Consider the following 16,952-nt stretch of genomic DNA (forward strand, 5'->3'; position numbering starts at 1 on the left):
CTTTACTGACGAAATGCGCGTGAGAATCGCATGCGATATATCGCCCCAACCCTACTTCAAGAAAATGTTCTTTATGTTTGAAAACTGATGCAGAATCTGAAGGTCATATGCTGACCTCAGTTGGTCCATGACTTAATTTTCTGCAGAATAGGTCTCCTCTGGCTCTGCCTCAAAAGTGAAAAAGTCCATCTCACCTTGGCTGGCAGATGTGGTGGGCACACTAGCAGGGCTCTGTGCTGCAAGAGCAGTTGTACGGCGGCACTCTGCTGTCAGAAGCTCTTTTACTCGCTCTCTCCTACCGGCATCTCTCAGCCATCTGAGTTTGAATTTTGGACAACTGACTGCTGCGAGAAGGGCATCTTTGTCGTCCAGCACACCGGCAAAACGGGTCTGGATAGCCTGAAAAATATAATTGATATGTTAATGCATACATATGCATACATACATAATGCAGGCCTATTATTTATTATGTCATTGAATTACTTACAAATCATGCCTAATGTGGGATCAATATTATGGATTTAATTTTGTTTTAGGTTACTTACTGACATTTGTATTTGTATATTTTTAATCTTCTTTTGCAATGATAATGTATATTCTGTTCCATGTTCATGACTAGTGTGATGCAAGAAATTTTAACTAGCTTAAAAGAGGGGAACATACCTGCACTATGGCATCTGGAAGGCCTGCAGTCATACTGGAGAGGGCATCTTTAACATCCAGGGTCTTCTGCATCAGAACTTCAAGTGTGGGCAGTAAAGTCCCATAAGGACAGTCACCTTGTAAAATATCAAGTGCTGCAGTCAGAGGCTTCATGGCGGTGCAGTACTCATGCAGAAACTGGTACTCTTTCTATTTGAAGCACTTAACTCCCAGCTTGGTGCACAGAGTATTCAGCTCACACATGGGGATTTCTGCAACTCTCTTTACAGCATCAAAAACTGAATTCCACCTTGTGGATGTTGGTACCAGGAGCTTTCTTTTGCTGACTTCTGTTTCTGATGCAAGGGTAGATCTACTTGATTTGGTCCAAAGAGCTGAGCATTTTGCTGTGCTGCTCCTATACACAGCCTTGCTCTCTGCATTGGAAGTTAAATATTTATCTACATCATTTGTGGAAATTAGGTTGATGGTGTGTGAAGCACACCTGTGGTGCGGGGGAAGAGACAGCTGGCATTCACTTTCATCTACAGCTGAGAGGATTTCTGACATATCTAAAAAAGTGACATCATCATTTGTGGGGGTGGACTCTCCCTCCTCCGTCTCATCATCTGACTCTGTGACAGGCTGATAAACATTAAACGCCTTGGCAAAGTTGGATCCATTATCAGTCACTGTTGCAACTACTTTGTGTTGTAATCCATACGAAGAGTGAATGTTTTCGATTTCTGCACCAATAACATCATACGTGTGTCTGCCGCGAATTCTCCTACATGCCAATGCAGCCTTGTTGCGCTCTAATGTGGATCTACTAATCCAGTGGAGCGTTACTCCCATATAACTTCTGTTGTTAGCAGTCCAAATATCCGCGGTAGCTGACACAAAGTCGACCTCATTCAGCGCTGCCTTCAGATTTCTCTCCATCACTGCATACTCCTCCTCCATGTAAGAAGAAAAAGCTGTTCTGTGAGGCAGCGCGGCATTGACAGTGGTAGGGATCTTGTTTATTATGGCACGAAACGAGGGCGAGTCAACCATATTTAATGGCAGCATTTCCTCCACAACAAACTGCCCGACTAACTTCTTCAACTCTCCCCCACTTACTGGTTTTGCACCAAAGTCCAGCTTTTGTTGTTTGGGTGGTCGGGGACCTCCTGCTCTCTGCTTCTCATCACCTGGTGTGACTTGCTCTATAAGTTTGACTGTGCAGTGCTGCGACTCCAAATGTTTTTTCAAATTCGACGTAGTGTTTTTGTAGCTAGATAACACTTTGTCACCACCAGCACAGAGTGTACAACGGACCTTAATGTTGTCATCTTTAGCTGACACAAACTCAAAATAGTGACTGTATTTCCATCTAGAAAACGCACATCTCTCGCCTCCCTCCATTGTTCACGTTTGTGCCGCTGCGTGGTACGTACACGTGACGTTAACTTCATGCATGCTGAAAACGTGACTTGTCGCATACGTGACTTCACTCCCCGAGATGCAAGAAGAAATAAATATATATTTTTATTAAGGAAAATGACAAAAATACTAACGCACAGTGACTTGGTCAAGTAACTTTAATCTGATTACTGGTTTGGAAATAGTAATGCGTTAGATTACTCGTTACTGAAAAAAGTGGTCAGATTAGAGTAACGCGTTACCGGCATCACTGTATATATAAATATATATATATATAAATACAAGAAATTGTGTAAGAAAATGCAAGGGCTTTAACTTACTAACTTCTTCATTTGTTCTGGCTGATCCTTTATTTGATTTTCAAGCCTTTCCAGCTCAGACAAATCATATAAAGGAAGGTTAAATGTGCCAATGTCTGGAAGCTCATCACTCCGAGACTGTGAACTGTACTGTTTTTGCTGATTTTTGAGAATCATGACCAGATGTTGCTTTACAATCTCTTGTGCTTTTAAAACTTCAGTCAGCAGGGCTGCAAAATACAAAAATAATACATGAGCATATATGAACTTTTCATTTTTTTATATATATTGCGTTTGGTAGGTATAAGCAGGGCAATATTATATTAAAATGTACCCACTTGGGAAAAAAAAGAAAGAAAAAAAAAGAAAAAATACCCCAGAGCATTCTTTTACATACTGATAAAATTCTATAATTATTCTACAATTGCTCTTTAGTTATTCTATAATTCTTTATTTCTAGTCTAATTAGCCCTTCAAAAACATTAAGTTTTGCATACTTACAAACACACAACGAATTGCAACAGGTTCTGTCTCCATCTCCAGCTGCACTGGTACAAGGGCTTAAAATGTTCCTAGAGGTGCTGAGACTCAAGAACTCCATCCAGACACACGGATGGTATTGTAAGACTTCTGCCATAGTCATTGGTGGTGACAGTATTTGCGGTGCTGCAACAACCTCCGAACATTCCTCAGTTCTGCATTTTTTTTCTCCAGTCTCTTGCTTACAAAGACAGTCTCTTCATCACTCTCACTAGAGTTGTGTCTTTTATTTCCCCTGATAAGAAAAATTAGAAATTAAAAATGGCATTTTGTAATAGATTAATGCAATTTACATACAATGTACATATAAGGAATACTTCAAAATTAGAGTTCTTTAAACATCTATTCACCCTCATGTTGCTGACGGACAATTCATTTTGGGGTTAATATGAAAAACTGTGGTAAATATATAAAATACAAACAAACCTGTTCTTTCTTTTTGTGTATGCTGGACGATCATCATCATCTGTCTGCAAGTCGGACATCTAAGTTGCCTGTGGAAGTTGAGTCAAGCTTCTTGATACGAGTCTGTAAAACATTAATGTTTGTAACCTCCCCAAAAATGTAACAATCATGAAATACTGTCACAGTTTCCTTAATGTTTTACTACCTGTCGTGTGAATAATCCGCACCCTAAAAGCTCTCCATGTATGATTAGGAGATTCTTGCATTGTTACAGCCTTCTGGATCTTAGCCATAGATTTGTAGGATGGCCAAGCACAGGTGCCATTCTGTACCCATGAAGATGGCACGACTTCCACTTCAGATGATTCCATGAATTCCACAATATGGAACATTTTCAAAATAATAATAATAATAAAAAAAAGTCTTAAAAAAAAAAAGGCAATTTGTTACACTTGTTATGAAATGCTGTTTAAATTCAGCAAATTTAAGCACAGAAAGGTGGTAAAAGCTTGCTTGGTGGCTGGTTTAAGTTCCTTAAAAGCAATGTTATAGTAACAGGTATGTTGGGCAATAACAGGCAAATCATCCTACACTTGGTTGATTTATATTCAATTAAATAGTAGTCAAATTGAGCAAAAAAAAAAAAAGCACAATATAATGGTGCAATCGACTCCAGACCTACACCTACCTACCCAAGACCTAACTAAGTCCTCTCTAGTCTTCAGAGGGTACCAGTTGAGAGGCAAGCCTCCCCCCCGGGATACCTCCAAAAACAAAAAACTAAAATAATAAAGAAAACAATAAATCAGTAAACCGTAGTGAGAGTCGGCGCTAGACACGGCCCCCCTGGTTTACTCTACCTACCCGGAAATCGCTTAGCACCATTATCTGCTTAATTTTTTTTTTGTTTCAAAAATACTGTAATATAGTAAAACAGCAAAGTAAAAAAAAAAAAAAAAAAGTAAAAGTAAAAACATCCAATGCCAAAATAGTAGAAAGAACCACCTGCTACTTTTTCTATTCTATATATTGTGATGGGCTACGTTCACACTGCAGGCTGAAACAACCCAATTCCGATTTTTTTGCCCCTATGCGACCTGTATCTGATCTTTTCATGACAGTCTGAACGACACAGATCCGATCTTTTCAAATGTGACCCAGGCCACTTGGGTATGTGGTCCTGAATCCGATACGTATCCGATCTTTTGAAATGCGACCTCCGTCTGAACAGCCAGGCCACATGTATCCGACCCGTACGTCATTGATACGCTACAAACGTCATAATTGTGCGTTGAAGTAGGCGGGAACGAGAAGATAAACAACAACCATGGCGGACGATTGTAATTGTGCTGGCTCCGTTGGGAAAATAACTTTAATATTGCAAAAAGAGCTCCGCTGTTGACTACACTGTTGTTGACATCCATGTTTAACGTTAGCTACTTCCGCAAACAACGAGTGACGTCGTTGACCGTTGCGTACTCTTCTGCGCATGCGGGTCACTTCTAGGTCATTTCACGTTCACACAGGAGATCACAAAAGGTCGCATTTAATTGAAAATGTGAACGGCCTTGCAAAAAAATCGAATTTTTTCAAAAAATCGGAATTGAGCATTAAGCCCTGCAGTGTGAACGTAGCCTTAGTCTTTAGCAGTGTTCGAGCATGCATGCTTTCTTTCTTTACTTCTGAAATCTATTCAGCACCACCTGAGAAGGGTGTGGAAGAGAGCACCTGAGATTGTAGATAGTTCTGTTCAAAGCTGTAATAAAAATGAAACTGCACAGTTAAGCCATCTAAGTAGAAAATGTTCTGATTAGTTCTGGAAAAGAGAAGACAAACAAGAACAAAAACAAAGGACAAGGGTTCAAGTTCACCAAGTAAGCATATTGGTTATAACAGTGTTTCCCAACCACATTCCTGGAGGCCCACCAACACTGCACATTTTGCATGTCTCCTCAATCAAACACACCTGATTAAGGTTATCAGCTCATTAGTAGTGACTCAAAGATCTAAAATGGGTGTGTCAGACAAAGGAGACATGCAAAATGTGCAGTGTTGGTGGGCCTCCAGGAATTTGGTTGGGAACCACTGGGTTATAACATTGATAATAGCCTGTGTGCATTGAGTTTGACAATATATGTTAATTTGTATTTTGATGCTTGTGTGTAAACAGAACAACAGCAGATCTGGAGAGAAGAGCATCAGAGACAAGTGCAGAGAAGAGAAAAAAGTGAAAAAGCTGAAAATATCAGCGAGGACATGCTCTTCTGTGTCCTTTATTGTATAAGATTGTGTAAAAAAAAATACAGTGTGTGTTATAAGAATTGGGGGAGGGTTAAGAGAAAAGGCAAAAACTGTATATATCACGTTTATTTTAAGGCCCTTTGTGGGAATCCAGTAGTGTAGTCTAATCTTATTGGACACTGGAAAAATTGGTTTCATTCCATTTGGGGGGGGTTTGAGTTGTCAATGGGCTGGAAATATTTCTAGGACTTGGCAACCCTGTGTACAGTAGTACTACTAGTAGTAATAATTTTATGTATATTTAAATCTGGTCTATTTTGTAGCTGGTTTAAGTTTAAAAAAAAAAGATTATTAGTTTATTATAGTAGATTATTAGTAATGTAATACATTATGTGCAATTATTATGTTTTGCTGTATTACTTTATGAGTTGCTTGTGTTCATAATGCATTATGCTCACATATTTATTGAAATGTGTCATTTAAAAATAATCTTCTCACAGATCCATCTAAGTGCATCATTACATGGATAATCTTCCCATCCTCTTGAATAAGTCACAGCACAGTCTTCATCACCACTGTGACTATTAGGCTGTCCAGACCACCAGAACCTGAAAGAACAGATCAGCATTAGATGTTCAGTGCTGCTTCCTGTGTGATATGATACTGACTGTGAGATATGATCATTTATTAGAGAATAATCAGTTCACTTAAAGGTGCTCTAAGTGATCCTGGGTGGATGTAACTTCCTGTTGACGTTCAAAGTGTTGTCAAACAAAACAGAGGCTAGCTAGACCCTCCCTCCTCCTCCTCCTCCTCCTCCTCCTCCCCTCCCCTCCGTGCTTCCTGAAACAGTCATGAACGCGCATTTAAAATCATTCTTGTCAGTTATTGGCTGGAGCGTCTTTATTATGATTCGTGGTACAGGCTGCACCAGTTTGTTTTTATTGCCGTTTTCGGAGCTTGTGGCGACTACAGAGACCGCGTTTTTCTACAGTGTGTTCAGGGGACAGGCAGCTAGTGGATAGTGAGGAGATATTTGCTGTATGTGACAAAAAATGTTTTGGCCTAAAAACGCGTGACATCACTTAGAGCACCTTTAAAGGTGCTAAAGAGGATGTTTTGTTTTATACATTTTTGCAATATTACTTGAAACTGTCTTTACTAACTGATAAAAGACTATTTATTAGGTGCACTGAAAGTAATAATATTAATATACATCATCTGTGCACGAGGAAGGGCCTTAAAAACATCATCGCGATCATCGCGTAAACGATTGGCCCTCTGGCTTGTCAATCACTGCCATGACGATCCATGTGAGAGACACGCGGCTGCGCGCTCCAGTAACTTTCCACACTCCACAGGCGCCGCATGCAATGTTTTTGTCAGGAGACAGGAGTAACAACTGCAGATTATGAGTTACCTGCGGTGAGTCCGACATAATTAATCCACTAACACGACACAGCGAATGCCGGTGGTAAACACTCATGTTCCAATACTCGTGCACGAGTTTTTGGAGGCGTTCCTTTGAAATGATCTGTGAAGGAGGGGGGTTGTTCTTACGCATGCGCTCATTTCAAAAACTCAGTAACAGTCTTTGGTTTCTCAGTCGATTAAAAAATCCTCTCTATCACCTTTAAGTGATTTCTTACCTAGAGGTCAGTGCGCTGCCATCAACCCATTTCCATCTGTCCTCCACATCACTGTCAGTCAGACCAATCCAGAAACCATCAAAACGTTTCCTGACAAATTCCTAAGAATAAAAACACAGATACATTTCATCATTTACAGGTAGAAGCTAAATACACACACACTCTCTCTCTCTCTCCCCTTTACTCACTTGTTCCTCTCTGTTGTTTATGATGATCAGATCTGCTCCTCTCTCTGTACAGTATCTTCTGCTCCCAGCCCAGTTCTTCTCCTCAGAGGAAATGAAGTAAAAACTGGATTGATAGTAAATCCATCCATCTGTAAACACAACAAGTTTAACTATTAGCACCTTTTTTACTTGTCTCGTTCATCTGTGAGCTTTAGTGTCAGTGGGTGGTAACTATCTCTGTTGAGATCACTTGGTTTGTTCACATATACACGCTAAACCGCGAGCGTTTGGAGGGCTCAAATGAACTAGGTGTGAAAACACCCTTAAAATAAGTCACGTAGCCTGAACACATCACTTAACAAGTGTCAGTTATGAACACAGTCTCAATAGTATTGATAGGGATTGTAACTACACTCCAAATCTAAGAATCATAAATTTGTTATTATAATTATCCTAAAAAGAGGAAACATTTGTTCATTCTTTACATTTTACATTGTAAATAGGTTTTCCATTTGAATTTATGATTATGCATTTATTTTGATGGTTCAATTTAGACATTAACTAATGAGAGTTGCAAAGTTATTATACTTAGAGTATCAGTAGACTGTAGGATTAGGGGTCTGGATTAGGAGAATAAACTGACATGTAGTTGTAAAGTTACTTGTAGTCAGTAGAAAGTGTAAAGTGAACAATTGAAATAAAGTGTTACTGAATTTATTTTGTACTATAGACTCTTTCCATGCTGTGAATATGTGCACTAGAATTACACTTGACATTCAAACACCTATGAATACTAACCAGATTATATTCCTGCTCTGTAGAAACTACTAAAATGACAAAAGAAACTCACCCAGTTTACCAAGACTCATCTGAAGATCATTTTTCTCCAATTTTAGCTGCTCTCTCTCACTGGTCAGGTATTTGGTCTTTACTTTCAGCCCATCTCTCTCTTCTGTGAGGTTGGTAATCATGGTTAGTAGCTGGTTTCTCTCATTGGTCAGGTTTTCATTCTTTATTTTCAGCCCATCTCTCTCTTCTGAGAGGTTGGTAATCATGGTTAGTAGCTGGTCTCTCTCTTTTGTGAGGTTGGTGATGTTAGTTAGTAGCTGGTGTGTCTCTGGTGTGTAGTTTGAGGTCTTTGTATGGATGTGGACACACAGCACTATGACTGCAGTCAGCAGAAGAACACACAGCAGCACCAAACACACTGCAGCTGCTCTGGAGCTTCTGATCTTCACATTATCACTTCCTGAAAATGACAGACATCAAGATGAATGTTTTCTCAATTCCTAATTGTATGTTTGTGTTGTATGTGTACCTGTATGGTTTCTCTTGGTTCAGTGTTTATATTGCCATAAACAAGGCATTTTTGTTCACTTGGTCATGGAAAATTATACATGAGAGAAAATTCACCTTACTTAATCCAGCAAAATTGATGAGAAAATGTATCTTAATTGTGCTTGAAATCAATCTCTGTTCTTCTGTTGCATGTTTGTTTCTATCGCCTGCGATGCTTCTTTAAATGCAATCAATCACATGTCACTGAGAACGGACATGAGGTCAAGTTTAATCACAATATTGCCTCAATCTCAATATAACTGCATTTTCAGGGTGGATGTAAATGAAATCATGATTCTGATTCAGTTGTATCCTTGAACAGCTCACAGGAGAAGATGATCAATAAATACTTTAAATTTCGGTTTGTTCTTCACACAAATATATCATACGACTACAGAAGACGTGGAATGAACCCCCAGGTCATATGGTCATATTTTATGATACTTTCAATAGTGCTTTTTTGTTCTTTTAAGCTTTTTCCTTAAGTTCCTGTGTGAAATCTTCAAATTTGTTTGCCACAGAATGATTGTAACAGCACTATGCCTGTAAAGTCAAGCCTGTGGTTTCTCTGTTTCTACGCCAACACAAAGATAGAGCAGCATTCTCATCAACATTATTATGAAGGACTCGGGTACAGTGTACATTTTAGGACATTTAGGACATTTTAGGACAGACTTCAGTCATATTACGAAACGGCATCATGCCTTAAGCGTATACTTCCGCCATCCGCGTTCGTGCACCGTCCACATGACGCAATTTTCGTCACAACAGCGCATGCACAAGCAGGACAGAAGAGTCCACTAGGTGGCAATACGCACAGTACTGAGCACAATGTGCAGTCATCGAAGAAGTGTGTGTGTAAAGAGTGATTCAAAAACAAGACGAGTAAACCCAGCTAACACACGACGTAACAGTTACGTAATGTATTCGTACTTTTTGATAATTTAATGACATACTAATGCCGCGTTCCAGGCAACCCATAACCCGTGTTTTTCCAACCTTCTACCCGTGAAAGTGCACTGGAACAGCAGTCAAAGCCGTGACTTCCCACCCGTGAACTCGTACCAGATCGATGTACTCCCAGTTACGAGTTCTGACGTCACATAGCCTGTGAAACAACAATGGCAGCCCCTTAAGGATGCAAGTGCACGGTAAAATAAAAGGTATAACAGCTTCTCTTGCCTTATGCGCTGTTTTCCTCCTCCGTTTCCCTCAAGTAAGCAAGGAGTAAGCACCTTTGGCGATAGAAATAATTAATGAGCATAAGCCCCATATGGTCTGCCATGTTGGTTTGTTTACACTTTTACGCAGTTTGGCGTGACTTTCCTGGAACGCTACAAAGTCGTGAGTCGTGATTTGAAATCGTGACTTATGGGCTCAAAAACCTGCCTGGAACGCAGCATAACTGACAACGTAACTACGACGTCGCATGCCAGTAATTTCATTACCTTCAGATTACCATCTCACAACGTCGTCAGTATGATCTCCTAACGTTATAAGATTACCAAGAACGTTTTAGATACTCTATTCGTAATATATTGGTAATTTCATGACTAGTAACGTAACTACAACGTTGTATGCCCGTAATATTATTACCATTAAATTACCATCTCACAACGTCATTAGTATAATCTCCTAACGTTATAAGAAAACCAAGGACGTTCCAGATACGTACTTTATTCGTAATATAATGGTCATTCCATGACTTACTGGCAACGTTACAGCAACGTCATGTGCTCGCAATTTCATTACCATAATTTACACGTTATTTATATGTTATTATTACCAGAGTTTGCTTTTAAAAAGTGTAATTAAACGTCAGACACAAGACTGAAATTTCCCTGAAGAAAAAAATTGTTTCTTTTCACCAAGTCAGAATATGGATGACTGCTTTTTATGACGTGACATACAGCGCGCGCCTCCACAAATGGAGTGCACGCGCGCCCACAGTATGTTGACAAGTGAGTGAAGTTAATTTTTCTGAGAGAAGAATTTATTTTTCCGAGGTGACAACGAATAAATGGCTTTTATAAAAATGTATAAAATAAACTTTGGAAAGACGCTAAACCTTTTTTATTGTTATGTTACGTTAGTGTGCTGGTGGCCGTTAGAGTTGCCATGGCAACCGGGAAAACATTCAAGCTGCTGGAGAGGACAGCGTCGTGTTTCTCGTCAGTTTTATAGCAATAAAGTTCAACAACTGCGTCAGATTGGTTAAGTAACATTACCTACAGTCTACTTTAAGTACTTTTGTTAATATTTTTACCTCTGTGGTTATATGATATCTTTCATTGATCGTCTGAAATATATGTTAGCAAAATGTTATGCTAGCACAGCATATATGTTTTTAATAATACTGACCTAAAAAAAACGTCTTGAATGCTTTTATTTTATGTTGCTGTAGGCTATATGTTTATATTTATAGTTTGGGTATAGTTTTTCAAAATAAATGAATTGAATTCATTTTGAGCTCTGCATTCATCGTTCACAGCTGTTGGAATAGCCTTTAAATTAGTCTGGGCAAATGAGGACATAAATTAGGTTAAACTACTGCATGTCCGCCCATAGAAAAATAAAATAAATAAATATAAAAATTACCAACTGATTACCAACACACAACTATTGATACACAACGTTGCCACGACGTCGCAGTTACTGGCAACGTCACAAAGTTACGTTGTGGCGACTTATAGGCACCTTTCACTTTTCCGGTTGCCACAACGAAACTTTGGTCACCAGATTACGTTGCAATTACGTAACAGTTACGTAATTTTGTTAGCTGGTAAACTCGGAAGCATGCCTTCTTCATCATTTTTGATTCCTGTTCTCTTGGTGTATCTTCTGAATGTTGCAATGGTGGATGCACTATTTTTCTTCTCCGATCCTGCCTAGTGAATGTCCGGTTGATGACAATGTCTGGTAAAAGTATAGAAAAAATTGTACTGCGCATGTGTCGAACACGGTCATCCGTGCGCATCCGTGGTTTAGTATACTTTGATAGATGCGTGGACGCGACTGCGCGCGAGACGCGTCCGGCCACGGAAAGTGAAGTATACCCGGGGCTTTAGATGGAAAGTCTTCAAGTCTCAGAAAAAACAACGTCAGTGTCAGGTCTCGCATGATTAGTCATTGGAAGAAATGGCCTCAAACAAAAGAAGTATCGGACGAAATGGACTGACCATCCTAACTGAAACACACAGGCTGAGTAAACATTTACAAATGGTTAGTTATTAAATCCTACAATAGCATCAGAAGAACACAAAGCTGAACCAAACACACTGTAGCTTCTTCTGATCTTCACACAATCACTTCTGAACAGCACAGGTCTGACATTAAATGACTGAACATGTGCAGACTCTGATGATTTGATCAAAGTAATGAATGTGATTACCTGTACGCTGAAGTGGTTGGTGTGTGTTTGTCTCTGTCCTGAAGTCATGATCTCTCACATATTCTTCTGCATTCTCATAGATTACCACTGTCATCTCCATTCTGTCTGTGTTCATTCTCTCAGACTCAGTCCTGATCACATCTTCATAAATACCATCAGACATTTCTGCTCTTTAACCTTCAAACATTAAATGATCTTGTTCCTTGTTCGTTGTAGATGTAGTCAGCACTCGTCTTCTTGTAAAGCCAGTGACAAACAAACTTGTGGTCAGTGTGTGAAAACAAAAACATGACATCAGACCCTGTGTCAAAGTTGACATGAAACAGAAGTTTCATATTCGAGTGAAACTCAGCCATTGCTATTGCTTTTATGTCATTTGATCAGGTTGCGCCAGTAAACATGTCATCAGAGAAGAGATCTCAATGCAAGCAGTGTTGGGGAGTAACTAGTTACATGTAACGGCGCTAAGTTTAATTACAAAATAAATGTAACCGTAATTCGTCACAGTTACGAGAAAAAATGTGTAATTAAATTACAGTCACTTATGAAAATGTTAACAATTACAAAGGGGGTTACATACATACATGCTAGGATATGTTACAGTATATGATCATGCTATCATTCATTAAACCATTCAAGCGTGATAAGACGCAAAAACAAGAACTTAAAATCTGTACTGACGCGCGTCTGTGATCTATTTGTCTATGTGATACACACACACTCGTGCACACATACAGTGTGGTCACATTGAATTCTCTTTCGCGCTTGAACGGACAAAAACACAAAAGTATGCCAAAATATCCGCTTTGTCGAGTATCCTTGTAAGCAGTCTTAAATGAGTTAAATAAAGTCTGGAGTGACTGCAAAGATCATTGTCATGTGCGGCCAGTCTTAATGGTGTGGTTCAGTGGTTTTTTCTAGGCTTGATTGTGTTTTTGGGGCGCAGTTTAACAAGTCTTAATACTTTGTTTTTTATCCTTTATTCTACACCTCTATTTCCACTTTCATTTGAACGGCCGGATTGACTTCCCGCTTCTATGAAGCTGCTCCCTACAAAGTACGCAGTGTGCTCAGATTGGTTAGCTGGCCCAGTGTATTGTGATTGAAGCATCCGGAAACGCCACGCCCCTTACCATTAGTTGTTACATGTGCTTCAGTGGAAATGTAAATAACGGCATCTATATTGCTGTATCAAATTAGGCCGAATGAGACCCAGATGAAGAGGGTAAAGCAGAACCTCTGCCCTGATTGGGTAATACTCGCTGCCATCATGGTTTGATTGGTTTGTTTCAGGTTCACGGGCCGTGAATCACGGCCAATCAGAGTCAGAGGAGGGCGGGACGCCGCCTCGCTGGTTCTCTCCTGAGGAAGATAGTGTAATGTTTTATTTTTTTTATCACCTCAAGTTTTTGATTGATAACGTTAGATTTCATATGCTGCCTATTAAGAAATAATGTTAATAATGTACATTAATCATATTATAGTATGATTTGTTTATTAAGGTTGAGTTGTACAGTCAGACACATAAGCATTACTTTAATAAGAGATAAGAGATATATATTTAATACATATTTAATCAAAATATAGTACCTATGTGAATAAAATAAACAACTATTTGTTATGCTTAACCAATTTAAATAACTGCATCATTCAATACTATAGAATTAACAATAGACAATATAAAAATGGAATAAATAAATACATAAATATATTTTCTTACTAATAATAAAAATGTTAAATGTTGTACTTAAATAAGAAATGTTTGTAGATATTATGTCATTTACTGTTATTTAGGTGTGGTTTCACTGTTTGGATGGTGTTACTGCAAGTGCAGCCCAAAGTGGGCTTTGCAACATGGCTACACAGATGGGCTTTAAATGGGATCTGTAAGAGTCTTATGTGGGTCCTAACTGGGCAATTCATGCCAAACCCATTTGGGCCCCACCTGCCCAAAGGGGTTTAAAGTGGGTTTGCACCCGGGATCCACATGGGGGCCAGCCATGGATGCCCAGGTGGGTTTTAAGTGGGATCTGTAAGGGTCTTAATGTGGGTCTTAACCGGGCAATTCATGTCAGACCCATTTGGGGCCCACCAGTCTGAAGGGGTTTAAAGTGGGCTTGCACCCGGGATCCACATGGGGGCCAGCCGTGGATGCCCAGATGGGTTTTAAGTGGGATCTGTAAGGGTCTTATGTGGGTCTTAACCGGGCAATTCATGTCAGACTCATTTGGGGCCCACCAGTCTGAAGGGGTTTAAAGTGGGCTTGCACCCGGGATCCACATGGGGGCCAGCCGTGGATGCCCAGGTGGGTTTTAAGTGGGATCTGTAAGGGTCTTATGTGGGTCTTAACCGGGCAATTCATGACAGACCCATTTGGGCCCCACCTGCCCAAAGGGGTTTAAAGTGGGTTTGCACCCGGGATCCACATGGGGGCCAGCCATGGATGCCCAGGTGGGTTTTAAGTGGGATCTGTAAGGGTCTTATGTGGGTCTTAACCGGGCAATTCATGTCAGACCCATTTGGGGCCCACCAGTCTGAAGGGGTTTAAAGTGGGCTTGCACCCGGGATCCACATGGGGGCCAGCCGTGGATGCCCAGGTGGGTTTTAAGTGGGATCTGTAAGGGTCTTATGTGGGTCTTAACCGGGCAATTCATGACAGACCCATTTGGGCCCCACCTGCCCAAAGGGGTTTAAAGTGGGTTTGCACCCGGGATCCACGTGGGGGCCAGCCATGGATGCCCAGGTGGGTTTTAAGTGGGATCTGTAAAGGTCTTATGTGGGTCTTAACCGGGCAATTTGTGTCAGACCCATTTGGGCCCCACCTGCCTAAAGGGGTTTAAAGTGGGCTTGCACCAGGATTCAACCGTGAATGCCCATATGGGCTTAAAGTGGGCTCTGTAAGGATCTTATGTTGGTCCTAACTGGGCAATTCATAATTAATGGTAATTCATAATTAAATTCATAATTGGGTAAGCCCAACCATTCATTTAAGGAAACAATCTAAGAAAAATTAAAAACGAAGAATGAATGTAAGTACAAGATAAATACAAGACACTTGATGCTTTGAACTGCAAGAAATATATTAAATTGAACAACAAAAATTATCTTTAATAATAATTAATAATAATATATTCCAATATCCAAAGATCGTGACACATCCCTAATCTGTGATGGTCTGTTTAAAGGAGTCATATGTAAGATTGTGGCCAGAACTGATACTACAATCATGTTTAATTGAGCAATATCAGGGTTTTTCCTTGGCCAAAAAAGGAGAGTGGCGGTAACCCCTCGCGGAGCACGCGGCATGGTGCGATCATAGCTACGACGGTGGGGGGGTGCTAGCGTAACTGTAAGATCCAGAAATAGCATGGGTCGCACAGAATAAGAAAAACCAGCGCACCCGACAGACAGCGCTTGAAGTATTTATTTTTGGATTTCCTCATCGTGAGGCGGTGGTGGCAAGAAATAACGTGGTGGCGGCCGCCACCGAAATCTCTATGGAGGAAAAACCCTTCGTGTAAGAAATTGATAAAAATGGGCAAAATGGGTTAAATAAAATATCCACCCAAATTCTGAATACTTTAGAGCCCTCCTCTCCCTGATTGGGAACTTTCATCAAATATCAAATGTAATATCAGTTGTGGGCTGCACCTCTGCTTTTGAAATGAGAATATCCTGGTTAAACTACTGTGATATAAGTCATAAGCATTTGAAATTAACATAATTTGTCAACGTCTTGTAACATATCAGGAGCATTTAAAGGAAACTTTAAGGTTGATGTATGGAAACTTACGCCATATTTATGAACAACAGGGTACACCTCCTCCTGTCTGGCTGGCTCCTGTCTGGTTGGCTCCTGTCTTCTGGCTGGCAAGACCTTAATGAAATTAGACAAAAATTGAGCAAATCAGTGTTCAACAGGAGCTTTCAATAAAAAGATAAGTAACCATTTAACATCAAATAACCAGCTTACATGACACTAAGTGTGTGTGTGTGCGTGTGTCTGTGTGCATGTGTATGCGTGCAGAGCACACAGGGACATTAGTGTGTGCAAGCGTCCACGATTAGCAAGGCTCACGTGTCACTCAGCAATATGCATATTATTCAAATGCGTATATTCAAACCCATGCCCACTTGGCCCATAAAATTTCTATGCAGGACCCATATGTGCATTCCCAGTTCAAACCCATGCCCACTTGGCCCATAAATATGCCATGCAAGACCCATATATGTGTTCCCAGATCAAACCCATGCCCACTTGGCCCATGCCTGTCCCTTATGGGGCCCATGTAATCAGCTCATATGGGCTTCCTATGTGGGACTCGTACTACAAAACCTACATGGGACCCGCTGATTTCACCCAGCCAAAGCCCATGCCCACACAGTACCCATGGAACCCGTAGTTAACCCATCTGGGCCCCACGTGTCATTGCTGGCTGGGATACCACCACTGGCACGCCATCGGGACTGTGGTCATCGTGGTCATCGTGGCCCCGAGGGGTGTGGCCCCCGCTGCGGCAGGCGTCCCTTATTTTTCTGTATTGAAGGTGGCAACCCTATGTACAAACAATAAACAAACAATAATACTTACAGTTTGAAGTCAATAAACAGCAGCTTCTGCTTTTAAACTGGGAACTGCTTCATCTTTCAGTAAAAGCCTTTGTGCAAATCCAGCATTGAACTCGTGTAGATTCTTGAAGCTTCTTCAGCGCCGCATCCAGTGTAGAAAATATCACAGATTATAATGGGTTCTATTATCTTTTGACGCGTCGCTCGCGTACTCGAAGGGTGTACTCAACCCTTCCGCTTTCATTATGCTGCGCCACATGACCTCGCCCACTTTGTTGCGTGTTCC

The 16,952-nt window shown here is 40.4% G+C and overlaps 1 protein-coding gene across 1 annotated transcript; it reads right to left on the reverse strand.

Moving 5' to 3' along the window:
• Positions 1 to 7,096: 7,096 nt before the first annotated feature.
• Positions 7,097 to 12,490, reverse strand: LOC125245999 (asialoglycoprotein receptor 1-like). The gene is made up of 4 exons (XM_048156829.1): positions 12,098 to 12,490; positions 8,219 to 8,617; positions 7,390 to 7,517; positions 7,097 to 7,302 (listed from the first exon to the last, which is right to left on the reverse strand). The coding sequence occupies exons 1-4, from the start codon at positions 12,258 to 12,260 to the stop codon at positions 7,198 to 7,200; spliced, it is 795 nt and encodes a 264-aa protein (XP_048012786.1). The 5' UTR covers positions 12,261 to 12,490; the 3' UTR covers positions 7,097 to 7,197.
• Between the last annotated feature and the right edge of the window lie 4,462 nt (positions 12,491 to 16,952).

The sequence above is a fragment of the Megalobrama amblycephala genome, linkage group LG14 (assembly GCF_018812025.1).
Source record: "Megalobrama amblycephala isolate DHTTF-2021 linkage group LG14, ASM1881202v1, whole genome shotgun sequence".
NCBI lineage: Eukaryota > Metazoa > Chordata > Actinopteri > Cypriniformes > Xenocyprididae > Megalobrama > Megalobrama amblycephala.

Coding starts and splice junctions, on each gene's coding strand:
- LOC125245999 (XM_048156829.1), bottom strand. CDS start 12,260: ATGTCTGATGGTATTTATGAAGATGTGATCAGGACTGAGTCTGAGAGA. Junction 8,618..12,097: donor CCAACCACTTCAGCGTACAG/GTAATCACATTC, acceptor TGTCATTTTCAG/GAAGTGATAATGTGAAGATC. Junction 7,518..8,218: donor GATGAGTCTTGGTAAACTGG/GTGAGTTTCTTT, acceptor TTGTGTTTACAG/ATGGATGGATTTACTATCAA.